The sequence below is a fragment of the Ranitomeya imitator genome, chromosome 8, assembly GCF_032444005.1.
Source record: "Ranitomeya imitator isolate aRanImi1 chromosome 8, aRanImi1.pri, whole genome shotgun sequence".
NCBI classification, from domain to species: domain Eukaryota; kingdom Metazoa; phylum Chordata; class Amphibia; order Anura; family Dendrobatidae; genus Ranitomeya; species Ranitomeya imitator.
The window spans coordinates 106,360-134,066 of NC_091289.1; the positions used below are offsets into that span (position 1 = coordinate 106,360).

Consider the following 27,707-nt stretch of genomic DNA (forward strand, 5'->3'; position numbering starts at 1 on the left):
TATTGAGTGAAAAATTCAAACTGCCGTTGTAGTGACCAGTACGTTGCAGTCACCAGTACGTTATTCCCAGTCCGTGCTGGAAACACGCACCTGTAAATTAGGCGGGCTCTTATACCTACAGAAATGATTGGTGCCAGCGGGTGATACCACTGCCTCTTCCCCTGTGCTAAGTGCTTCCCAATCCTCCCTCCATGACATTGGAACAGATGCCTCCTGCTCTGCACCTGTGGGGATTGGGGATTAATCGTATTAACCTAGGTAGTGCATTCCAAAGAATCGGCGCAGCACGTGTAAAGTCTTGGAGACGGGAGTGGGAGGTTCTGATTATTGAGGATGCTAACCTGAGGTCATTAGCTGTGCGGAGGGCACGGGTAGGGTGGTAGACTGAGACCAGAGAGGAGATGTCTGCTGTTGGAAGAACATGTGAGTCTGATCTGAAGAGCTGTACCTCATGCATTGGGACTTTTGGGAGCTCCGCCCACCAGCATGGTTTTTGCCTGAACTGATATGAACTGAGAACATGTGAGTTGCACCTTTTCTTATGTAATCCCTGTTTATTTTATAATTATCTTGTACATATTTTCAATTGTCTCATATTGCAACATCTTTATATAACCGTTTATAAACACTGCCTGAAACTTTTGATGTGGTATATTATTTAATACTAGTTCATTCTTCCTGTTCTAAAACATACCCTGTCTCCTGAAGGGAATTACGCTACTGTTTTTGGGTTAGCTTCGGACCCGTTTAATCGAAGCTGGTGGCAGCTTACCGTGTGCAGGCTTTTGGGAGTTGTTGTAGCGACTGCAGCGTTGATAATTATTGTTCCTGCCTAAGCGGGAGTAGTTTATCGCGTCACTGCAGCGTGCCCAATTACCAGTACATAGCAGGCAGCCTTTCTGGCGACTAATTACCCCAGGTGCAGTACCTAATCTGACCTGAGAATAAGGGGGACGCCAGAGAGCTGCAAGTGTTAAGTGGAACTGTAAGCGGGATATACATAAATCCCTGCAGTTCGTGGTATATTGAGTAGCAGTGGGATACCTAGAATAAGCCCCTGCTGTAAACTAAGAGGTCAATAGCCTTGTGTGTTTTTTTTCCATCACATTGTAGAGTGGAGGGATAACTAAGATAAGCCCCCCTGCACATGTGATAGCTGTCTGTTGGCCCAAAGTCACCCCGACCCGTGACGTAGGGGTGACGGTCACGGTGTGAATCATGACAAATTTTCACAATCCCACCTTCAGTTCCTGTTTTGGAACAATGCAGCTCCCTGGCGCCCCCCTTTAACCTCAGGTAAGTCAGGGAACTACACCTAGGATAAGTAGTCGCCAGAAGGGCTGCCTGATCATGTACTGGCTATTGGGGCACTCTGCAGGGAGGGTGGTATCTATGTCCCCAGTCTCAGGCAGGTAATACATAATAACCTCCGTTCGTTACTGCCAGAATCTCCCCAAATACCCCAGGACACGCTTTGCTGCCACCAGCTCCTAGTACTGATATTAAAATCAATATCGGGTCAGGAGCCAACCCAACAGTAGCGTAGTTTTAGCACGGAGGACGTGGAAATAAGTTTATAGAGCAAGGGAAACAGAACTAGTAGATTTTTATAGTTTTACTCCAGAAAAATAGGCAGTGTTTACAAAAATATAAAAAAGATGTTACAAACGAGACAACTACTGTATATACAACAATTACAAAATACCAGGGATTAAAATATGAAACTTAGTTATCAGTCAATGGCATGCCATGTGGAGGAGGGGGGAGGGACGCCTTCCCCAAGGGAAAATGGTTCATCAGCACAGCTGTCTTCTAGCTGGCACCCCAGGCAAATGACTCCCTTTTGTCTGAGCTTTTATACCTTTGTCCACAACCAAGGGTCACCCTTCTCAATGATGTCACAGGGTGTGGTGGTTAGCCCCCTTTAGAAAGTTACCGCAAAAAAACTTATTTTAGTCATTAGTGATGAGCGAGTACACTTGTTGGGTTGAACAATTAATAAAATGTTCACTTCAGTTGCCTACTCCTGGCCTAATGGATATTGATCAGGTGTAAACTAAAGAAATAACATATGACACACACAGTCAGATGTAAATTCTCCTTGATCAATCTATGGATCAGCACCAAGGGCCTTTATTCAGTCAGGACACAGATTTAAATATCCCCTGTAAGGGGGCTCGGTTAGCTTTAAAATGGGAGTGATCGGATGTATTCCATTGGTTAGTGGGTTCGGCAATGAGCAAGTCCATGGGCGGATCCATGAGGTCATCAGGTTGGGTTGGTCAATGAGGTCATCAAGGTGGGTTGGTCCATGAGGTCATCAAGGTGGGAGTGACTGTGGGTTGGTCCATGAGGTCATCAGGGTGGGCGTCATCTTGGATATCAGCACATGGTGTGCTGATACAGGAAATGGCAACCATCTTTAGGGTCTCACTTAGAAAGCTTAAGTAAGGTTAAACAATACACGTTATGGGTCTCTTCTCTCAACCTCTTATGTCTTGAGGTTAATTAAGTATTTGATCTTATGGCTCTCCTCAACAGTCCCCCCTAAATACATTGTTAACCCTTTTTTTATCTTGATCCCACCGTGGTTCCCTAACCCACCAGTGTTAAGTGTCACTATGACATCAGAGGCTTCATGACAATACGGATGCTATAGACACCAGAGAATGTGTGACCAATTATGGATATATTAGGAGGTACATCGGAGCGCGCTATCCGTGTCCTCGGGACTTTTCTACCTGCTGGATCTATTACTCTCCAATCTCCCATCTCCATGGTTACATAAAATACACATGTCACTCACCCTGATTTAACACATCCTAGATCTGACTGTCTCGCCCAGGAGGGGGGAATTGGAGTTTTCACCAGTTTGAGACAAGTTTTCCCTTGTGGAAAACCTCCCTTTGTAGCTGGACTTTGACAAGCCTAACCCTAAGCAGGTCAGATCCTACTCTGTCCTTCTCTGTCCCTAACTGTCTAACAAGTTTACAATGTGAGAGATGGATCCAGGAGGCGCTCAGCAATCCTGACCGAAGTAGGAGTAGTCTGGAGCAATTGGTAAAGACCCTTAAATCTCAACTCCAGGGATGTCTTTCTGATTAACTTCTTTACCAGCACGTAGTCACCAGGTTGGAAAGCATGGGTACCTTCACTGGAATCTGGACCTGGAATGGATGATAAAACTTGTACATGTGTTACTGACAGTTCTTTAGTAAGGGCAATTACATAATTTGCAAGAGTATCACTTCCTAAGGCTGTGTGCACATGTTGCGTTTTTTTTCGCGTTTTTCCCGATAAAAACGTTATAAAACCGCAAAAAAAAACATATACAATATGCATCCCATCATTTAGAATGAATTCCGCATGTTTTGTGCACATGATGCAGTTTTTTCCCCGAAAAAAACACATAGCGGTAAAAACCGCAGCATGTTCATTAATTTTGCGTTTTTTTGCGGATTTCCCACTACAAAATGCATTGGGAAGTGTCCAGAAAAAACCACGGCAAAACCGCATGCAGATTTCTTGCAGAAAGTGTCTGGTTTTTCTCAGGAACTTTCTGCGAGAAATCCTGAACGTGTGCACATAGCCTAAGGCTAGCTGTTGTGGAAAATATTGACCGAACCTTGGAGGCCTCCCACCTCCCCCCCAAAAAAAAAAGAATCCCGTATGGTGTGAGTTTAGTGGGAGCCCTTGGAGTGTTTCTGACTGAGTATAAGGCAACAGGCAAAATGTCTGTCCAAGTCTGACCTCCTAACTGGCTTTCAGTATTTTATTTTTCAAGGTGCCATTCAGTGTTTCTACTTTCCCACTGCTCTGTGGGTGATATGGAGTATGTAAACCCAAATCAGCTCCCACCAATATCCATAGTTCCTTAGTCAGTGCTGCAATGAATGCGGGTACTTGGTCACTCTCAGTTACCTCTGGGACCCCATATTTGCATACTACTTTAGTCATCAGTCTCTTAACAGTCACTCTGGCAGTCATGTTTGTTACTGGATAGGCTTCGGGCTATCCTGACAACATGTCAGTCACTACCAGTACATTCTCGCACTTCCCTACTTTTGTCATTTGAATGTGATCTATCTGAATGCTCTGAAAGGGATAGAGTGGTTTAGCCAAATATTTCTGAGTAACTTTCTGGGGCGGTGCTGGATTGCATGTTGCACACACAAGGCAGGACTTGCAATATTTTGGGGTGACAGTAGAGATCCCAGGTGCCATATAAGTCTTTGAAATCAGGTCATTCATCTGATTCTTGCCTCTGTGAGTGATACCTTGTGCCCATTCTGTCACTGAGGGGTACAGATTACGGGGTAGACAGACCTTTTTGTTCATCCTCCAGACTCCTTCTTTATCCTTTTAAGCTCCTCCTTCTTGCCATGGCTTCTTTTCATCATCTGATGTCTTGTCTTGATGTAGATGGATAATCCTCTTAAGAGAGCCTTTAGGCCCTTCTTCAGTGTCTTGTGACACGTACACCGCTGCTTTCTCTTTCCCAAATGGATCCGCAGCATAGGTTTTTGCTGTTTTGTCAGCAAAGAAGTTCGCCCTTGCTTCTGGAGAATCCAATCTCCCATGAGCTTTGATCTTGATCACTGCAACCTCCAAAGGTAGATCTAGAGCGACCACAAGTTCTTGTATGGTAGCAGCATATTTTACAGGAGTTCCACTGGACGTTAGGTATCCTCTGGCTGCCCAGATACTGCCGAAGTCATGAGCCACTCCGAAAGCGTATCTTGAATCCGTGTAGATGTTGACCACCTTCTCCGTCGCTTCCTGACAAGCCAACGTCAAAGCTTTAAGTTCCGCTTCTTGTGCAGACATGTGCGGTGGTAGTGATCCAGCTGAGATGACCTGGTCATGTGTAACCACGGCATATCCCGTATGGAACCTTCCTGTTTCATCTGCAAATCTAGAACCATCAGTGAAGAACGTTAGGTCAGCATGTGGGAGTTCGTCTTCAGACACGTTTTTCTTGGAGGCTGCTTCTTCCTGCATTTGTTCGAGACAGTCATGATCCTCTGTAAGTGAAGAGGCATCTTCTCCGAGAGCATCAGTATCATCATCCACATCCCCCCCTGGAAAGAGGAAGCAGCGTGGACGGGTTGAGGATGGTGTATCGGACAAGAGTGACATTATCCGGAATCAAGAGGGAACATTGGAGTCTCATATGACGCTGTAGCGACAGGTGTTTAGGTTGAATCTGGCCTAGAATAGCTTTTATGTCTTGTGGAGCCATTAAGAGAACCGGATGTCCTAAGATGATATCAGAAGTTTTATCCAGAAGCCTATGTGCAGCATGAACGGCTCTGAGGCAGGTCGGGGAAGCTTGAGACACCGAGTCCAGGCGGGCAGAGTAATAGCCGATTGGTCTTGTTCTTCCCCCATGTTTTTGTGCTAGGACTCCGGAAGCATGTCCTGCTACTTCACTGACAAATGTTATGACCTGGTGGTTAAGAGGCCACACTGAAATGACCTGGTGGCTAAAACGCAAAATGGAACGAGCTCTGAGAAGGTGGTATCTCTACTGACCGCAGTCCCTAATCCTAACAACACAACTAGAAATAGCCGTGGGATGTTCCTGACACTCCCTAGACACCTCGTCACAGCCTCAGATATAACTACCCCTAAAGAAGGAAATAGAAAGCTATCTTGCCTCAGAGAAACCCCCAAAAGGAAAGACAGCCCCCCACAAATAATGACTGTGGAAGGAGAGGGAAATGACGAACACAGAAATGAAATTAGATTTCAGCAAAGGGAGGCCAAAACTAAACTAGATAGAGAGCAAAGGATACTGTGCGGTCAGTATTAAAAACTACAAAATCCACGCAGAGTTTACAAAAATGAACTCCACACCGACTCACGGTGTGGAGGGACAAATCTGCTTTCCCAGAGCTTCCAGCTAGCCTGAATAAGACATAGTGACAAGCTGGACAAAATGCAAAGCAATAGAGTCCAAACAAATGGACAAACAAAACTAGCAAAACTTATCTTTTGCAGACAAGGACTGGCCATATGAGAAATCCAAGGGAAGAATCAAATCCAACCAAGAACATTGACAGCAGGCATGGACTAAAGCCCAGAGCAGCTTTAAATAACAAACCCAGGCAAGGCGATTAGTGAAGACAGCTGCTACAGCTACCTAATGGAGCAGCAGTTCCACTTGAAACCACCAGAGGGAGCCCAAGGGCAGAACTCGCAAAAATACCATTAGCAACCACAAGAGGGAGCTCCAGAACGGAACTCACAACAGACAAACAAGTAAAATGGTAGTTGATAATTTGGGATTCCAAGAGCTGGTGCAGATTGTATGGCCTGTTTAAGAGCGTAGAAGGCTTCCACAGATTTGGGACGTAGTTAAGGTAATCGTACAATGGCTGCATAAGCTTGGAGGCATCTGGGATCCATTGGCGACAATATGTGATAGGTCAGCCAACTCATCAGAGGCCCATTTCTTAAGTTGTTGGCAGAACTCAACACTAGAGTCCCATGTAGTGTCACTGGCAAGTGAGGCATCATTGAACGCGATTTCCATAAAAGGCCAATATGCATCGCCTGCTTTAAGATTTGCCAGGTAAATGAGATCTTGCCACGTGGCTGAGTAATTCCTTTGGATTTGAAGCATGCTTCTGTAGAAAGGCATCGGATGTTTTTCTGGATCTGGAAGTTGGTTCAACAGAGTAGCAGCTTGCTGGGGTGTAAACTTGACATAGAGGGTGGGCTCCTCAGACATGAGCATTGGCACTGTTGGTGGTGGCACCTGAGGCGGGAGTAGAGATGGCACCGGGAGTACAGATGTAATCCCTTGTGTATGAGGAGCAGGAGGAGGTAACAGTCCTGGAATGAGGGGCTCTATTTGGGCAGCTCCAGTATCATGGTGTGGGGTCCAGGTGACGGAGGCAGTCTTAAAAGCTTTAACAGTCATGTCCTCATTACTAATTAACCTGATTTCAGAGAGGCAGCAAATGCTTGGGGGCTACACCTGTTTATTATAATTCCAACGATTTCCCTTGTACATCCATGAACAGGGAAACCGAAAATGCCAACACCAATGGCGGGAATTGTCAAGGTCTCAATCTGCTCGCTAATATTCGCATACTCTAAAATGCGAGTTATTGCTGCACGAAGTTGTTGAGCACTAACGTCTGGATGAATAGGGTCAAAAGTAGGGGTCACAGCGTGAATGATTATTCTACACGGAAGATTGCCAGCTTTAGTAACCACTATGTCCCCAACAGCTATCTGACCACGTAACTCAACAATGATTTGACTGTCAGCTTGAATAGTCGCCCCTCCTGCTTACACTATAGCTCTAGCTACACCTCCATTATGCTCTAACCGAGAATTGGCAGCATTAACAATAGCGTCTGTCTCCATTGTTATGTCACCCTTTCCCCCCACTAACAAGGGTCCCTCAGGAAGTTCTTGTTCAAAAAATAGGTTGCCAACATTCCCTCCACTTTGTGCTTCCTGTGCTATTGGTACCCCCATCCCAGATTGAGCCCCCCCCCCCCTTGATACAGTTGCCACCGTCCCATACAGGTGTGCGCTTGGCTGTGAGAGAGCCTGTGAGGTACCGGGTATAGGGTTAGGTAGACTGCGTGATAGTGCTGTTGTAGTAGAAGCATTGGGAGGAGAGGTTGTTGCTTAGAGCATCTCATGTGGGTGTGCGGCTAAATTGGCAGTAGAAGTGACAGTAGAAAGTGTCAGGGACGATCCAGGGAGGAGGATTGCTGGATTCACGACAGGAGTGATAGGGGAAAGGGTCGGTGCCCCATTGGAAACCACTGAGACAAGAAACATGGGTAAAGCTTGTTCACTTTCCGAAGGAATATAGTATTGGCCGTTAGTGGTCATTACTGGGTAACAAGGATTTAGTGATGTGGTGTGTAGCCTTAGTCTAAAATGTTCACCACCAAGAGCAGCACATTTCTCATCCACAAAATGGCCGCAGTCAGAATTACATTTGCCATCCACAAAATGGCCGCCACCAGCATTAACACATTTGCCATCCACAAAATGGCTGCTGTCAGCATTAATATATTTGCCATCCACAAAATGGCTGCTGTCAGCATTAATATATTTGCCATCCACAAAATGGCTGCTGTCAGCATTAATATATTTGCCATCCACAAAATGGCTGCCACCAGCATCAGAATAAGCACATGGCCCATCCACAAAATGGCTGCTATTAGAATTAGCACATGGCTCTGGGCCACCATTATACGGCGCTGGCCGCTCACAGGATATATTTTTGTAATACACATAACTCAAAACTATGCCCTTTTTATTCCTTTTAAATGGCTACTGCCAGCATTAACACATTTGCCATCCACAAAATGGCTGCTGCATCAGAATAAGCACATGACCCATCAACAAAATGGCTGCCGCCAGAGTTAGCACATGGCTCTGGGCCACCATTATACGGTGGTGGCCGCTCACAGGATATATTTTTGTAATACACATAACTTAAAACTCTTTTCTTTTTATTCCTTTCGCCTTCTACCCAATTTTCTCTAAACAGACTTTCAGAAACTCTTTCCCCTGCCCTAGCAATAGACCACAATCCATTATCTTCTAGGATACCTTTCCTTTCTTTCAAGACAATCTTCCACTCCAGGGGCTGTAACCTCCCCCCTTCTGGCATTCCACACAACTTCATAAGCTTTTTACATTGTTTAACATGACTCTTCCCTTCACGAGTCGCCACTAATGAACACAGGTCTAACTTGCCATCTGAATTTGGCTTAGTGCCAATACGGCAGAACTGCATTAATTTCTCCATCTTTCTATAGATATCTATCAAGATAACAAACACCAAACAAACAATAAGACGGGGGAGATGACTCAAACCTGAGATTCTAAAGAGAACTGAGTCTGCAGCACTCAGTTCCTATTCCTTCTTGTCACGTGGTCCCTGTCTGACTTCCGTGTTCCGTACTTTACAAGCCAATTATTCCCTACTTAATCAAATTATTCCTAAATTACCAGTCCCCTTGCAGAGTCAATTCACTCGATGTCACACGGCAAAACTAAATTTAATTGGCTCGAACTGAGTCATCTCTCTCCAAGTTTACTGGGCCCCTCCTAGGCCCAGTCAATTCACTCAAGGTCCTAGTCTCTCCTATACAGAACTGAAAATCGTATCACAGGCGACAACCCTAACCCTAACCACAGACAAAAAATTTTAATTTTTTTTTTTTAAATTTGCTTTTTTTTAAACGCTGAAAAATCCACTTGCTCTCTTAACTACCAGTCATCTCCCCTCTTCACAAAACAGGCAGTAGGCAACTAAAACATGTGACGGTTCTTGCAATTAAATGACCAGCAGCGGAGAGACCCGTCTGACGTCTTACAGATACCGCGAAAACCGGACACGGTCAGGCAATCTGCACAGGATACCCTGAAGGACACAGGTAAAGACTACAGATTATAAAAATCAGCAGACTTACCTGTTCTGATAAGGAGCTGATCAGTCTCCAGGTTTGGGGTATTCAGCGCGTCCTGCTGTTCCACTCTCCGGTCCTCAGGGTTCAGGGCTCTTCTTCTGCTGGCCCCAGGTTGGGCGGCCAAATATGTTGGGTTGAACAATTAATAAAATGTTCACTTCAGTTGCCTACTCCTGGCCTAATGGATATTGATCAGGTGTACACTAAAGAAATAAACATATGACACAGACAGTCAGATGTAAATTCTCCTTGATCAATCTATGGCTCAGCTCCAAGGGGCTTTATTCAGTCAGGACACAAATTTATATATCCCCTGTAAGGGGGCTCGGTTAGCTTTAAAATGGGAGTGATCGGATGTATTCCATTGGTTAGTGGGTTGGGCAATGAGCAATTCCATGGGAGGATCCATGAGGTCATCAGGGTGGGTTGGTCAATGAGGTCATCAAGGTGGGCGTCACTGTGGGTTGGTCCATGAAGTCATCAGGGTGGGCGTCATCTTGGATATTAGCACATGGTGTGCTGATACAGGAAATGGCAGCCAACTTTAGGGTCTTACTTAGAAAGCTTATGTAAGGTTAAACAATACACGTTATGGGTCACTTCTCTCAACCTCTTATGTCTTGAGGTTAATTACCGTATATACTCGAGTATAAGCCGAGATTTTCAGCCCAAATTTTTGGGCTGAAAGTGCCCCCCTCGGCTTATACTCGAGTCACGGTAGCGGTGGGGTCGGCGGGTGAGGGGGTGAGGGCGCTGAGGTATACTTACCTAGTCCCAGCGATCCTCGCGCTGTCCCTGCCGTCCCACGGGCTTCGGCGCTGCAGCTTCTTCCTCTCTTCAGCGGTCACGTGGGACCGCTCATTACAGAAATGAATAAGCGGCTCCACCTCCCATAGGGGCGGAGCCGCTTATTCATTTCTCTAATCAGCGGTGCCGGTGACCGCTGATAGAGAAAGAAGCTGCGGCACCGAAGACAGGAGGGGACAGCGCGAGGATCGCCAGGACTAGGTGAGTATGTTATATTCACCTGTCCTCGTTCCAGCCGCCGGGCGCCGATCCATCTTCCCGGCCGGCGCCTCCATCTTCCCGGCGTCTCTGCTCTCTGACTGTTCAGGCAGAGGGCGCGATGACGCATATAGTGTGCGCGGCGCCCTCTGCCTGATCAGTCAGAACAGAGACGCCGGGAAGATGGAGGCGCCGGAACGAGACGCCGGGAGCTGCAATCAAGGGAGGTGAGTATGTGTTTTTTTTTCTTTATTGCGGCAGCGGCGGCACAAATTTATGTGGAACATCTATGGGGCACAGTGAACGGTGCAGAGCACCGTATATGGCACAGCACAGCTATGGGGCACAGTGAACGGTGCAGAGCACCGTATATGGCACAGCACAGCTATGGGGCACAGTGAACGGTGCAGAGCACCGTATATGGCACAGCACAGCTATGGGGCACAGTGAACGGTGCAGAGCACCGTATATGGCACAGCACAGCTATGGGGCACAGTGAACGGTGCAGAGCACCGTATATGGCACAGCACAGCTATGGGGCACAGTGAACGGTGCAGAGCACCGTATATGGCACAGCACAGCTATGGGGCACAGTGAACGGTGCAGAGCACCGTATATGGCACAGCACAGCTATGGGGCACAGTGAACGGTGCATAGCACCGTATATGGCACAGCACAGCTATGGGGCACAGTGAACGGTGCAGAGCACCGTATATGGCACAGCACAGCTATGGGGCACAGTGAACGGTGCAGAGCACCGTATATGGCACAGCACAGCTATGGGGCACAGTGAACGGTGCAGAGCACCGTATATGGCACAGCACAGCTATGGGGCACAGTGAACGGTGCAGAGCACCGTATATGGCACAGCACATCTATGGGGTACAGTGAACGGTGCAGAGCACCGTATATGGCACAGCACAGCTATGGGGCACAGTGAACGGTGCAGAGCGCCGTATATGGCACAGCACAGCTATGGGGCACAGTGAACGGTGCAGAGCGCCGTATATGGCACAGCACAGCTATGGGGTACAGTGAACGGTGCAGAGCGCCGTATATGGCACAGCACAGCTATGGGGCACAGTGAACGGTGCAGAGCACCGTATATGGCACAGCACAGCTATGGGGCACAGTGAACGGTGCAGAGCACCGTATATGGCACAGCACAGCTATGGGGCACAGTGAACGGTGCAGAGCACCGTATATGGCACAGCACAGCTATGGGGTACAGTGAACGGTGCAGAGCACCGTATATGGCACAGCACAGCTATGGGGCACAGTGAACGGTGCAGAGCACCGTATATGGCACAGCACAGCTATGGGGCACAGTGAACGGTGCAGAGCACCGTATATGGCACAGCACAGCTATGGGGCACAGTGAACGGTGCAGAGCACCGTATATGGCACAGCACAGCTATGGGGCACAGTGAACGGTGCAGAGCACCGTATATGGCACAGCACAGCTATGGGGCACAGTGAACGGTGCAGAGCACCGTATATGGCACAGCACAGCTATGGGGCACAGTGAACGGTGCAGAGCACCGTATATGGCACAGCACAGCTATGGGGCACAGTGAACGGTGCAGAGCACCGTATATGGCACAGCACAGCTATGGGGCACAGTGAACGGTGCAGAGCACCGTATATGGCACAGCACAGCTATGTATGGGGCACAGTGAACGGTGCAGAGCACCGTATATGGCACAGCACAGCTATGGGGCACAGTGAACGGTGCAGAGCACCGTATATGGCACAGCTATGGGGCACAGTGAACGGTGCAGAGCACCGTATATGGCACAGCACAGCTATGGGGCACAGTGAACGGTGCAGAGCACCGTATATGGCACAGCTATGGGGCACAGTGAACGGTGCAGAGCACCGTATATGGCACATCTATGGGGCACAGTGAACGGTGCAGAGCACCGTATATGGCACAGCTAGGGGGCACAATGAACGGTGCAGAGCACTATATGGTTCACACCTATGGGGAAATATGAACGGTGCAGAGCACTATATGGCACAGCTATGGGGAAATAATGATCTATTTTTATTTTTGAAATTCACCGGTAAATGCTGCATTTCCACCCTAGGCTTATACTCGAGTCAATAAGTTTTCCCAGTTTTTTGTGGCAAAATTAGGGGGGTCGGCTTATACTCGGGTCGGCTTATACTCGAGTATATACGGTAAGTATTTGATCTTATGGCTCTCCTCAACACACTCATTTCTCGGGTTTTCCTGAGCATGCTTGGGTGATTTGTATTTTTCGGAGATTTAGTTTTCGTTGCCTCAGCTGGATGATTTACGGCTGCTACACAGCTTGAATACATGTTGGGATTCCCTAGTAACGAGGCAACCCCCACATGTCCTCAGGCTGGCTAGTAGCTGTAAATCATTTAGTTGTGTCAACAAAAACTAAATCTCCGAACACTAACAAAAACTCGATCACCCGAGCATGCTCTGGAAAACCCAAGCAATGAGTATACTCGCTCATCACTATTCGTCATATCTTTGGTGAGAACCTCGGGCAGAGACAATAGGGGTATCATGGGTTTGCTTACGAGTTTCTCTTTTATTTAACACTAAATCTGCCGTGGCTGTGTGGCTTGGTCGGGTCGAAATCCGTTTCTCGGCTCCTTCTGTTTGCTGAAGCTTCAAAACCCACCAGTGGGTAGCTCTAATTATGCAGATGCCAAAAATGTAGGTTTCTCGCCTCTATGAATATTCGGTGTTATCAGGGCTGGCTCCAGGTTTTCGAGGGCCCCGGGCGAAAGAGTCTCAGTGCCCCCCCCCCCTTTAACCCATACCCCAATTTATGATGCACAGATACGGCAGAGAAATGTATAGTACAATGCCAGATTTCACTTCTTACATGAGTGACAGCTATTGTAGATTCTGCAGTGTATATATACAGGAGGAAAGGTGCTGTGCACTGTATATATACAGGAGAGGTGCTTTTCTGTTTTGAGTTTTTCTATGAAACAAAGACTTTTCTACATAAACAACGTTGTTTGGTTTTGCGGCCCTAACAGATCTGTGCTACAAAGTAACAGGCGGCTCGGGCATCAATGAGGGACCTGATGCTGAATCCTTTCCACAAACCCTAATGACCCAATTAGTGCCCTGTCATTAGAAGCTCATTAAACGCCTCCCTGTCCCGAGCAATCATGTACAGTATGGGGGGATCCTGCAGCCCACCCCCTGAATGCTCCATACCATACACTGCCCTCTGTCGCGCTCACTATTATCCTGTACATTTCTCCTTCATCGTTACCCCATGTTACACTTGTCACCCCCCACTACAGAGTAGCAGGGCAGCCAATGTCACCCCCTCCCGGACCCTAATGGCAGCAGGAAATGTCTGCTCCTCTATTGGGTTGGAACCTGATTTAATCAAGGAATAATGTGGATTTGTTGCCGGTGGCTGCAGGGGAAGGGTTAAGTGATGCCATGTCCGTGGTGGGAGCAGTGGCAGCTGCTGGGACCTGGACAGACACAACCAATGTTGCTGTGACTGCACAGTGTGACCTGGAGGAGAGAAGCTGAGACTCCGGAGCAGAATTCACCCACATGCCAGCACTGGGCAGAGTCCCTCCAGTCACCAGCCTGGGGCCACGGGGCCCCAATGTACAGCCCACAGCTCAGTTTTATCCATGGCAGCAGCTCCCCTTCCTCCTGGCATCTAGTTAACCCCATTTATGCGGGTCGGATTGTTATCTTTAAGGTTTAGCAATAACCTTCATACAGATGGGAAGGGGTTAAGCTTCTTCCTACCCCACTAGTGCAGGTTTGGTGCAGCATGCATGTATTCTGGGAGAGCTGGGCGGCTGCAGGCTGCACCCCACCAGCTGCTCCTCCAGACATCACCCACATTTTTAGGCAGCGGAGACAGACAGCAGCAGACTGAGCCACAACTGCAACCACTGCATAACACTCACTCAGGCACTGGTAGGACTGAGCTCCTCGGAATCTGCCTGATAAGTTCAGCACTGTCTGCAGCCACCCAGGGGGGAGAGCAGAGAACATGCTCTCTCAGCCCACAATGTCACACTGGCTGCCTTCTGTTAACCCCTATGTGTGCCTGCCTGGCTGCACTCACTGAGTGAGAAGATGCTTGTGTCAGAGCTGGCACATAGGGGTTAAGAGAACGCAGCCAGCAGTGACTTTGTGGGGGGAGAGAGCATGTTATCTCCTGCTCTGCTCTCCCAGCTGTATCTATGACAGCATGAGTGGGCCCCCCCCTCTCCCCAGGGCCCCGGCATTTGCCCGCTGTGCCGGGTGCTGACGCCGGCCCTGGGTGTTATGATATTAGAATTTGCAAGAACAAAGAAAACCTGTACTTAACAAACTGTGTTTAACCAGGTAAGGTCATAAACAGTCTTTGAGTGGCCGGCATACCATGGTTTGACATTACATCAGCTTGGAATAACTAGTGGGAGGAGGCGAGTAGGAAGAGGGGGCTAGAATCACAGGCAGGCACATGCAGGCAGAGGAAACTGCAGCTGAGAGCTCTGTATATGTAATTGGCACAATAAGAAGTTCTTACTATTTCCTGACAGACTCCCAATATACTCGTTATTCGAAATGAGCATTTGAGTATTAGAAATTGCTTGGTTTGGGTAACGAGCATCTGAGCATTTTAGTGCTCGCTTGTCCTTAGTACTCACACAAACCTATGAGGCCTTCACAGAACAGCTGTTATACTAAGAAGAAATCACACACAGGTGTACACAATACACAATGTACTAATGCGACTTCTGGCGACAATTGGTTACTCAGGATGTTATTTAGGGGCATCAGGCTACAGGGGGCTAAATACAAATGCATGTAACAATTTTCATATTTATAGTTTTAAACTACTTAGAAAACCTTGTATCATTTCCTGTACATGTCACAAATACTCAGCATGTTCATCTCAGGAGACAGTGGGGCTGGAGCATGTGCATGGCAGGAGACAGTGGGGGCTGGAGCATGTGCATGGCAGGAGCATGTGCATGGCAGGAGCATGTGCATGGCAGAAGACAGTGGGGGCTGGAGCATGTGCATGGCAGAAGACAGTGGGGGCTGGAGCATGTACATGGCAGGAGACAGTGGGGCAGGAGCATGTGCATGGCAGGAGACAGTGGGGCTGGAGCATTTGCATGGCAGGAGATAGTGGGGCTGGAGCATGTGCATGGCAGGAGATAGTTGTGGCTGGAGCATGTGCGTGGCAGGAGATAGTTGGGGCTGGAGCATGTGCATGGCAGGAGATAGTGGGGCTGGAGCATGTGCATAGCAGGAGATAGTTGGGGCTGGAGCATGTGCATGGCAGGAGATAGTGGGGCTGGAGCATGTGCATGGCAGGAGATAGTTGGGGCTGGAGCATGTGCATGGCAGGAGATAGTTGGGGCTGGAGCATGTGCATGGCAGGAGACTGTGGGGGCTGGAGCATGTGCATGGCAGGAGACGGGGCTGGAGCATGTGCATGGCAGGAGACAGTGGGGCTGGAGCATGTGCATGGCAGGAGACAGTGGGGGCTGGAGCATGTGCATGGCAGGAGACAGTGGGGCTGGAGCATGGCAGGAGACCGTGGGGGCTGGAGCATGTGCATGGCAGGAGATAGTGGGGCTGGAGCATGTGCGTGGCAGGAGACCGTGGGGGCTGGAGCATGTGCATGGCAGGAGATAGTGGGGGCTGGAGCATGTGCATGGCAGGAGATAGTGGGGCTGGAGCATGTTCACGCAGGAGATAGTTGGGGCTGGAGCATGTTCACGGCAGGAGATAGTAGGGGCTGGAGCATGTTCACGGCAGGAGATAGTTGGGGCTGGAGCATGTTCACGGCAGGAGATAGTTGGGGCTGGAGCATGTTCACGGCAGGAGATAGTTGGGGCTGGGGCATGTTCACGGCAGGAGATAGTTGGGGCTGGAGCATGTTCACGGCAGGAGATGGGGCTGGAGCATGTTCACGGCAGGAGATAGTTGGGGCTGGAGCATTTTCACGGCAGGAGATAGTTGGGGCTGGAGCATGTTCACGGCAGGAGACCCTGTTGCTGCTATCTTCATCTGTGGAATGGGAGTGTGTGGTGCGCTAACTCCGTCCACAAAGCATGTCGAGAAGCAGGCACTGGTCATCGTCGGGATGTAATTCTTCACTGCTAGTGCCGCAGCATTCAGTAGTTTACGCCACTTGCTCATTTTTGCAGAGTAAGGCTAGTTTCACACTAGCGTTTTGAGGAGCTGTGGAGGGCTGCGGACTTCCTCTGTGAAGCCCCGCCCTCGGCCGCACCTCTGCCGCTAGCTCCGCCTACTTCTGCATGCGGCCTGCGTACCTATCTTTAACATTAGGTAAGCAGGTCGTGCAGCTGTATGAGGATTATTCCGCATGCATCGTTTTGACGATATGGCGACCAGCGTAGGACGCAGCTGGTTGCAATTTCTTTTTTTCTCCGCATCGTCAAAACGACGCATGCGGAAGCATCCGCATACAGCCGCACGACCTGTGTACCTAATGTTAAAGATAAATACACAGGCCGCATGCAGAAGCAGGCGGAGCTAGCGGCCGAGGGCGGCGCTTCACGGAGGAAGTCCGCAGCTCCTCAAAATGCTAATGTGAAGCCGGCCTACGAAGGAATTTAAACAGTGGGCAAAATGCTGCCGCTATCCTAAGTGCTGCATTCCCTGGGAATCTGTCCTGGGGCCAGTGAAATATCATCCCCTGCCTTCTGTTTTAGAGTGTCAAGTACCACCGTTAAGGTTGTATATCCTTGGAAATTCACTATATACATGACTCAGATGCTCTCCCAGTATACCCTAGCGATTCCTAGTGCCGGCTTGATTCCTTCTATTTCTTTTGTTACTTATCACAATACTGGGACAGTTTTTTCTGGAATATGATTTATTGTTCATTTCCTTCCTTCAGACCGTGCGACAAACCCGCTGAACAAAGACCAGGAGTGGGAAGATGTTCAAGCCTTTTGTGATCAACTTAACCAAGACCTGGAAGGGTTAATATCAACATATCATTATATATCAAGTTTGTCATTTCTGGATTCATATAATTTATTTCATTCTGCTTGATATTAAAATAATCCCAACTTGAGAATGTCAGGGTGGTGATGATATACAGCAGAGGGGGCTCATCAGGGTGGTGGTGTTATACAGCAGACAGGACCTGGTGGTGTGGTGGTGTTATACAGCGGACAGGACCTGGTGGGTAGGTTGTGTTATACAGCAGACAGGACCTGGTGGTGTGGTGGTGTTATATAGCGGACAGGACCTGGTGGGCAGGTTGTGTTATACAGCGGACAGGACCTGGTGGGCAGGTGGTGTTATACAGCAGAGGGGGCTCATCAGGGTGGTGGTGTTATACAGCAGACAGGACCTGGTGGGCGGGTGGTGTTATACAGCAGACAGGACCTGGTGGTGTGGTGGTGTTATATAGCGGACAGGACCTGGTGGGCAGGTTGTGTTATACAGCAGACAGGACCTGGTGGTGTGGTGGTGTTATACAGCAGACAGGACCTGGTGGTGTGGTGGTGTTATATAGCGGACAGGACCTGGTGGGCAGGTTGTGTTATACAGCGGACAGGACCTGGTGGGCAGGTTGTGTTATACAGCGGACAGGACCTGGTGGGCAGGTGGTGTTATACAGCAGAGGGGGCTCATCAGGGTGGTGGTGTTATACAGCAGACAGGACCTGGTGGGCGGGTGGTGTTATACAGCAGACAGGACCTGGTGGGCGGGTGGTGTTATACAGCAGACAGGACCTGGTGGGCGGGTGGTGTTATACAGCAGACAGGACCTGGTGGGCGGGTGGTGTTATACAGCAGACAGGACCTGGTGGGCGGGTGGTGTTATACAGCATACATGAGTCGGCGGTTGGTGGTGATGGTATAATACCGCAGACAGGACTCGGCGGGTGGTGGTGTTATACAGCAGGCGGGATGTGGCGGTGTTATACAGCAGACGCCACTCGGCGGGATGGTGGTATTGTAGAGCAAACAGAATTCCGCGGATGGTGGTGTTAAGCAACATACAGTGGGTACGGAAAGTTTTCAGACCCCTTTAAATTTTTCACTCTTTGCTTCATTGCAGCCATTTGTAAGTTTAAAAAAGTTCATTTGTTTCTCATTAATGTTCACTCTGCACCCCATCTTGACTGGAAAGAATACAGAAATGTATAATTTTTGCAAATGTAATAAAAAAGAAAAACTGAAATATCACATGGTCATACACTCATATTTAAGGCTACTTTCACACATCAGGTTTTTACCGTCAGGCGCAATCTGGCAAGTTTTGCAAAAAAAACTGATTTTTTTTTTCCCCCCAGAGTTGTATTAGTGCCGGATTGCGCCTGATGGCCACACGTTTCATCTTTTTTTTTGCTGGATCCGTAAAAAAAGCTGTTTCCGGCAGACGGAGAAAACGTGCAGAGGAACGTTTTTTTCTGTCCGGTGAAAAAAAAAGCCCAGCAACTGATCTGGCGGAAAACGTATGAAACTGACATGTGAAATGACGAATCCGGGAACCAAATCCGGTTTACCATGCATTTTCCATTCAAGTCATGCACATTTTCCATTCTGCTCGCCCTCTCTCTCTCTCGCTCTCTCTCTCTCGCTCTCTCTCTCGCTCTCTCTCTCGCTCTCTCTCTCGCTCTCTCTCTCGCTCTCTCTCTCGCTCTCTCTCTCGCTCTCTCTCTCGCTCTCTCTCTCGCTCTCTCTCTCTCGCTCTCTCTCTCTCGCTCTCTCTCTCTCGCTCTCTCTCTCTCGCTCTCTCTCTCTCGCTCTCTCTCTCTCGCTCTCTCTCTCGCTCTCTCTCTCTCGCTTTCTCTCGCTCTCTCTCGCTTTCTCTTTCTCTTTTTCTTTCTCTCTCTCTTTCTCTCTTTTTCTCTTTCTTTCTCTCTCTTTCTCTCTTTTTCTTTCTTTCTCTCTTTCTCTTTCTTTCTCTCTTTCTCTCTCTTTCTCTCTCTTTCTCTCTCTTTCTTTCTCTCTTTCTCTCTCTTTCTCTCTCTTTCTCTCTCTTTCTCTCTCTTTCTCTCTCTTTCTCTCTCTTTCTCTCTCTTTCTCTCTCTTTCTCTCTCTTTCTCTCTCTTTCTTTCTCTTTCTCTCTCTTTTTCTTTCTTTCTCTCTCTCTCTCTCTCTCTTTCTCTTTTTCTTTCTCTCTCTCTCTTTTTCTCTCTCTCTCGCCAAGTACAGAGATATCCTGGATGAAAACCTCTTCCAGAGTGCTCTGGACCTCAGACTTGGCTGAAGGTTCACCTTCCAACAAGACAATGACCCTAAGCACACAGCTAAAATAACAAAGGAGTGGCTTCAGAACAACTCTGGGAACATTTTTGACTGGCCCAGCCAGAGCCCTGACCTAAACCCGATTGAGCATCTCTGGAGAGACCGGAAAATGGCGACACCAACGTTCATCATCCAACCTGACGGAAGTGGAGAGGATCCCCAAATCCAGGTGTGAAAAACTTATTTCATCATTCCCAAGAAGACTCGTGGCTGTACTTAGCTCAAAAGGGCGCTTCTCCTCAATACTGAGAAAAGGGTCTGAATACTTAGGACCATGTGATATTTCAGTTTTTCCTTTTTAATAAATTTGCAAAAATGACTACATTTATTATTATTTATATAGCACTATTGATTCCATGCTGTACATGAGAAGGGGTTACATACAAATTACAGATATCACTTACAGTAAGCAAACTAACAATGACAGACTGATACAGAAGGACGAGGACCCTGCCCTTGCAGGCTTACATTCTACAGGATGGTGAGAAAGGAGACAATAGGTTGAGAGTTGCAGGAGCTCCGGTGTAGGTGAGGCGGTAGCTTCGGTAGTGGTGAGGAAGCAGTGGGGTCAGTGCAGGCTGTAGATTTTCCTGAAGATGTGGGTTTTCAGGTTCCGTCTGAAGGATCAGAATGTGGTTGATAGTTGGACGTGTTGAAGCAAAGAATTCCAGAGGATGGGGGATATATAGGAGAAGTCTTGGAGGCGGTTGGGTGAGGAGCGAATAAGTGTGGAGGAGAGAAGAAGGTCTTGGGAAGACCAGAGATTACGTGAGGGAAGGTATCGGGAGATTAGTTCAGAGATGTATGGACGAGACAGGTTATGGATGGCTTTGTAGGTTAGTATTAGTAATTTGAACTTGATACGCTGAGGGAATGGGAGCCAGTGAAGAGATTTGCAGAGGAGGGAAGCGGAGGAGTAGCGAGGAGAGAGATGAATTAGTCGGGCAGCAGAGTTAAGCATGGACTGGAGAGGTGCAAGGGAGTTAGCAGGGAAACGACAGAAAAGGATGTTGCAGTAGTCAGGGTGGGAGATGATGAGGGCATGCACAATCATTTTAGTAGATTGACAGTTGAGGAAAGGACGGATTCTGGAGATATTTTTGAGTAGGAGGCGACAGGAGGTGGAAAGAGCTTGGATGTGCGGTTTGAAGGACAGGGCAGAGTCAAGGTTTACTCCACGGCAGCTGACTTACGGTATAAGAGAAAGCGTGATGTCTTTAATTGCGATAGATAGGTCAGGTAAGGCAGATCTTTGATGTGGAGGAAAGATGATGAGTTCAGATTTGTCCACATTGAGTTTGAGGAAGCGAGAGGAGAAGGAGGATATGGCTGATAGACACTCTTGGATTTTGGACAGTAGAGAGGTGAAATCTAGGCCACAAAATTAGATCAGCGTGTGGTCAGCATAAAGGTGGTACTGGAATCCATGGGACTTTGAGTTGCTCCAGGCCAAGTGTATAGATTGAGAAGATTAGAGTTAGGGTTAACCCTAACCCTAGAACAGAGCCTTGGAGGACTCCAAAAGAGAGAGGGTGGGATGAGGAGGTATTGTAGGAGTGGGAGACGCTGAATGTGCGTTTGGAAAGGTATGAGGAGATCCAGGATAGGGCGAGGTCTTTGATGCCAAAGAAGGAGAGGACCTGTAGTAGGAGGCAGTGGTCAGCTGTGTCGAAAGCAAGAGGACAGGTTTAGAAGGAGGAGTACAGAGTATTGTCCCTTAGCTAGGACTGTAAGTACAGTTAGGTCCATATGTATTTGGACAGAGACAACATGTTTCTAATTTTGGTTAGAGAGATTACCACAATGAATTTTAAACAAAACAATTCAGATGCAGTTTGGTCCCTTTAAATACAGGGTGGCACATGTTAAGGAGCTGAAACTCCTAAACCCTTCATCCAATTTTAATGTGGATAACCTCAAATGAAAGCTGAAAGTCTGAACTTTAACTGCATCTGAATTGTTTTGTTTAAAATTCATTGTGGTAATGTCTATAACCAAAATTAGAAATATGTTGTCTCTGTCCAAATATATATGGACCTAACTGTAGGTTGTTAGTACTTTTGGTCAGGGCTGTCTCAGTTGAGTGATGGGTGCGGACACCAGATTGTAGATTGTCAAAGAGCAAGTTAGATGAGAGGTGGGAGGAAAGTTCAGCGTGGACGTGCTGCTCCAGGAGTTTGGAAGCGAATGGGAGCATCGATATTGGGCGATAGCTGGACATTGCGGTTGGGTCGAGGGTTGGAATTTTAAGGTTAGGCGTGATTGGGGCATGTTTGAAAGCAGAAGGGAAGGTGCCAGAAGATAGTGATAGGTTGAAGAGGTGGGTTAGGGATGGGATAAGAGTGGTGGTGAGGTTGGGGAGAAGATGGAATGGGGTCGAGCGCACAGGTGGTGAGGTGCGATTTGGAGAAAAGACGGTTAAACCCCCCTTCAGTGATGTTGGATAGGGAGTTTATGGGGTTTGGGCATTGGTCTGGTATACAAAGGGGTTGTGGTGGTTGAACAATGAAGACTTGCCTTGTTCGGTCAATCTTATTTTTAAAGTGTGTCAAAGTCCTCAGCAGACATGAAGGAGGTACAAGGGGGCAGTGGGGGGCGGAGGAGGGAGTTAAAGGTTTTTGTGGTGAAATATGTATAAATATATGTGTGCAGTGAACTATGTCTAGGTCTATTGTGTGACTAGTAGTAATTTAACATCTGTCCTGAAGGATGCAGGTCTCACCCAGGTGTTAATATGTATTTTCCTGAGACAGCAGACTTCTGTCTCCGATCTCACCAGGGGTCGTGCTGGGAACCAAGAAGAAAAGGAACATTTGACACCACCTCTCTTTGAAGAGAGATGTCAATTACAACCTGACACTATCTATCTGTGGGAAGCTTTACACAAAAATTTAAGAGAAAATAATATATTCATTGGGTGGCGCGGCCGTGGTCCAATCAAAAACAAGCAATTAGAATATCATCTTGAGGGGCTGGTCTAGAAATCTGACCTCCAGGGTGACTATAAATTTGGCTTGTATAAATTCAAAATTGTTCACAAAATGGGGGAAGCTGAGCTGATGTGATCCAGTCTATATTCATCCTACCCTCAGGGAGCAGAAGCAGCCTACAATTTAGCTATTTCTGTAAGTTTTCTCCTGTTTATTTTATACTGTTTTGCATACCTGTATGTCTTTTTATTACCATATTTTCATATATTTTTCTTTACTGTAAGCACTGTACTTTTGTATTAAAGCTTAAAAAACTTTAACAAGTTGAACCTTGAATGTTCTAAAGAATCCATAGCCTAAGGTGTGTGAGCCTTATGAGTGATAGACATATTTTTATTAGTATTATTATTTCCGGGACTCATCGCCAGTGTATTCGATGAGTGGTGGCAGCGTGTATGAGCTGGTGTGTGGCCTGGGTTGGTGTGATTTATGCTCCCATTACAGCATAGGACAGAGGTTGAATGCTGGACTGAGAGTGGGGAGATAGATCAACCCTTGCAGGCACAACCCCAATTCGCGTGCTGAGAGTGGATACGTGACGAATTAGTGACAGCACGGCGTGGGATCCATGACAATTGGTGGCAGAGCGGTGGGATAGAATTATTTCTATTAGAGCATTAGTGCATGGTTTAAGCAATTATTCCCTGTACTAAAGAATTGGTATCCTTGCGAGGAGTGCACCAGTTCTACAAGGTTCAACTCAGTGCTTACTTATACATACTTGCAAACGGTTTCCCCTCCCCGTTTTTCTTTTCTATCTTTTTTTTAGCCAAGGCTGTTCACCGATATGGCAGCCCAGTACAAGAAGCAGAGCAAAGAGGCTCTGACCGACCTCTGTGAGCAGAGAGGAATAGAGACGGCAGACAAATCCAAGGAACTGCTGATACGCGCCTTTGTCGAGCAGGACATGGAGCAAAGTGCTGGAACATCTGGGCAAGGAGAGGGTTCATTTCAGAGAGACCGAGCAATGCCAGCTCTTGCACCGGAGATGGACGTGGCAGTGCTGAGGAGCATATGGACACTGCTTTACAAATGGACTTAAAACAGCTGGGAACAAGTGATCCCAATCTGAGCATGCAGCTTATACAGCTCTACAGTACCGACAAGCTGCAGAACGCCGGGACCGGGCCGAGAGAGAGGCTACAGAACGCCAGGCTGAGAGAGAGGCTGCAGAATGTCGGGAGCAGAGAGCTTTCCAGCTTCAGATGCCTCAAATAGAGCGTGGTATCCGTCCTCAGCTAACCCCCTGCCAGGACATAAATCCGAGGAGACCACGTGTGGAAAACTTCCCTGTGATGGAGAAGGATACACACTTAGATACTTTCCTTTGGGGGTTTGAAAAAACCTGCAGGCAATACCATATACACCGTGAGGAGTGGGCCCAGTATCAAACCCCAGTCCTCCCACCAGCGCTAGATGGGAACTATGAGGCCATAAAAGAGGCCCTGATCAGGAAATACAACCTAACACCAGAAGTGTATCGGAGGAAGTTCCGAAACCTACAGCGTGGATCAACTGACACCTATGCAGATGTTGTGAGCACCTTGAGGACCACGTTCCATCAATGGATCAGAGGACTTTCTGTTAACAGTTTTGAGGACTTAATGGATCTTATGGTCAAGGATCAATTTCTTCACATGTGCCCCACGGATGTACGACAATTTGTGTGTGATCGGGAGCCACAAACTGCGGATCAGGCTGCAAAGATTGTGGACTGCTATGTAGCTAACAGGATGCCTGAGGTGCGGAAGCCATCGGGATTCAGCTGGAGGGGAGGTAAGCCAAACGGGGACCCTTCCTCTGCTGGCCGATCACCAGTGCTGTTGTGAATTCTGTGGTCAAGCTCCCTCCTGTGGTCATGAGTGGTACTTCGGCTGGTTCTGTCTATGAGCTTCCTCTGGTGGATGTGAGTGGGGCTGTGGCTTCTGAGTTTCCTTCCTCAGGTGACGAGGTTAAGTCGTTAGGTGCTGCTCTACTTAACTCCACCTAGTTCTTTGTTCCTGGCCTCCAGTCAATGTTCCAGTATTGGTCTAGCTCTCTGCTTGATCGTTCTTGTGGCCTGTCTGCCCTGCATAAGCTAAGTTTTGCTTGTGTTACTTTTGTTTGCTATATTTTCTGTCCAGCTTGCTATATTGGTTTTTCTTGTTTGCTGGAAGCTCTGAGACGCAGAGGGAGCACCTCCGTACCGTTAGTCGGTGCGGAGGGTCTTTTTGCCCCCTCTGCGTGGTTGCTTGTAGGTTTTTGTGCTGACCGCAAAGCTATCTTTCCTATCCTCGGTCTATTCAGTAAGTTGGGCCTCACTTTGCTAAAATCTATTTCATCTCTGTGTTTGTATTTTCATCTTACTCACAGTCATTATATGTGGGGGGCTGCCTTTTCCTTTGGGGAATTTCTCTGAGGCAAGGTAGGCTTATTTTTCTATCTTCAGGGCTAGCTAGTTTCTCAGGCTGTGCCCGAGGCGCCTAGGTTTTTGTCAGGAGCGCTCCACGGCTACCTCTAGTGTGGTTTGATAGGATTAGGGATCGCGGTCAGCAGAGTTTCCACGTCTCAGAGCTCGTCCTATGTTAGTAACTATCAGGTCACTTTGTGTGCTCTTAACCACTAGGTCCATTGTGGTTCTGAATCACCTGTTCATAACAGTACTGGAGGCCCAAAGTACTAATGCTTCTCAATAGAGGGAAAAGAGAAGTTCTGAGACCATTTTTTTTTCTCTGTACTGTGTTTTGTCTTTCTTTTCCCCTAGACATTTGGGTGGTTCAGGACACAGGTGTAGTGATGGACATTAAAGGTCTGTCTTCTTGTATGGATCATCTCACTGCAAGAGTACAAAATATTCAAGACTTTGTGGTTCAGAATTCTATGTTAGAACCAAGAATTGCTATTCCTGATTTGTTTTCTGGAGATAGAGCTAAGTTTCTGAGTTTTAAGAATAATTGTAAACTGTTTCTGGCTTTGAAACCCCGCTCCTCTGGTGACCCAGTTCAACAAGTTAAGATCATTATTTCTTTATTACGTGGCGACCCTCAAGACTGGGCATTTTCCCTTGCACCAGGAGATCCTGCATTATGTAATATTGATGCGTTTTTTCTGGCGCTCGGATTGCTGTATGATGAACCTAATTCAGTGGATCAGGCAGAGAAAAATTTGCTGGCTCTGTGTCAGGGTCAGGATGAGGTAGAGATATATTGTCAGAAGTTTAGGAAGTGGTCTGTGCTCACTCAATGGAATGAATGTGCGCTGGCAGCAATTTTCAGAAAAGGTCTCTCTGAAGCCCTTAAGGATGTCATGGTGGGATTTCCTATGCCTGCTGGTCTGAATGAGTCTATGTCTTTGGCCATTCAGATCGGTCGACGCTTGCGTGAGCGTAAAACTGTGCACCATTTGGCGGTATTATCTGAGCATGGACCTGAGTCTATGCAGTGCGATAGGACTTTGACCAGAGCTGAACGGCAAGAACACAGACGTCAGAATAGGCTGTGTTTTTACTGTGGTGATTCCACTCATGCTATCGCCGATTGTCCTAAGCGCACTAAGCGGTTCGCTAGGTCTGCCACCATTGGTACGGTACAGTCGAAGTTTCTTTTGTCCGTTACTTTGATCTGCTCTTGGTCATCCTATTCTGTCATGGCATTTGTGGATTCAGGCGCTGCCCTGAATTTGATGGACTTGGAGTATGCTAGGCACTGTGGGTTTTTCTTGGTATCCTATTCCATTGAGAGGAATTGATGCTACGCCTTTGGCCAAGAATAAGCCTCAGTACTTGACCCAGCTGACCATGTGCATGGCTCCTGCGCATCAGGAGGATATTCGCTTTTTGGTGTTGCATAATCTGCATGATGTGGTCGTTTTGGGGTTGCCATGGCTACAAGTCCATAACCCAGTATTGGATTGGAAATCAATGTCTGTGTCCAGCTGGGGTTGTCAGGGGGTACATGGTGATGTTCCTTTTCTGTCTATTTCATCATCCACCCCTTCTGAGGTCCCAGAGTTCTTGTCGGATTACCGGGATGTATTTGATGAGCCCAAGTCCAGTGCCCTACCTCCGCATAGGGATTGTGATTGTGCTATCGATTTGATTCCTGGTAGTAAGTTTCCTAAAGGTCGACTGTTTAATTTGTCTGTGCCTGAGCACGCCGCTATGCGGAGTTACGTAAAGGAATCCTGGGAGAAGGGTCATATTCGCCCGTCGTCGTCGCCATTGGGAGCAGGGTTCTTTTTTGTGGCCAAGAAGGATGGTTCGCTGAGACCTTGTATTGATTACCGCCTTCTAAATAAAATCACGGTCAAATTTCAGTACCCCTTGCCGCTGCTGTCTGATTTGTTTGCTCGGATTAAGGGGGCTAGTTGGTTCACCAAGATAGATCTTTGTGGTGCGTATAATCTTGTGCGTTTAAACAGGGTGATGAATGGAAAACAGCATTTAATACGCCCGAGGGCCATTTTGAGCACCTGGTTATGCCATTCGGGCTTTCTAATGCTCCATCAGTGTTTCAGTCCTTTATGCATGACATCTTCCGAGAGTACCTGGATAAATTCCTGATTGTACACTTGGATGATATTTTGGTCTTCTCGGATGATTGGGAGTCTCACGTGAAACAGGTCAGAATGGTGTTCCAGGTCCTGCGTGCAAATTCTTTGTTTGTGAAGGGGTCAAAGTGTCTCTTTGGTGTTCAGAAGGTTTCATTTTTGGGTTTCATTTTTTCCCCTTCTACTATCGAGATGGACCCTGTTAAAGTTCAGGCCATTTATGATTGGACTCAGCCGACGTCTCTGAAGAGTCTGCAAAAGTTCCTGGGCTTTGCTAATTTTTATTGTCGCTTCATCAATAATTTTTTTAGTATTGCTAAACCGCTGACTGATTTAACCAAGAAGGGTGCTGATGTGGTCAATTGGTCTTCTGCTGCTGTGGAAGCTTTTCAAGAGTTGAAGCGTCGTTTTTCTTCTGCCCCTGTGTTGTGCCAACCAGATGTTTCGCTCCCGTTCCAGGTCGAGGTTG

The 27,707-nt window shown here is 47.6% G+C and overlaps 1 protein-coding gene across 5 annotated transcripts in view; it reads left to right on the forward strand.

The window, feature by feature from the left end:
• Positions 1 to 27,707, forward strand: part of GGA1 (golgi associated, gamma adaptin ear containing, ARF binding protein 1) — a 138,369-nt gene that overhangs the window by 22,499 nt on the left and 88,163 nt on the right. For 3 of the 5 annotated variants that reach the window (XM_069735941.1, XM_069735944.1, XM_069735945.1), the window contains exon 2: positions 17,354 to 17,438. The exons of 1 other annotated variant lie outside the window; for it this stretch is intronic. In XM_069735941.1, the coding sequence (XP_069592042.1) occupies positions 17,354 to 17,438 (85 nt within the window). Of the gene's footprint in view, positions 1 to 9,283; positions 9,420 to 17,353; positions 17,439 to 27,707 lie in introns of those variants that run through there. One more of the 5 variants, XM_069735943.1, reaches the window with a different exon arrangement.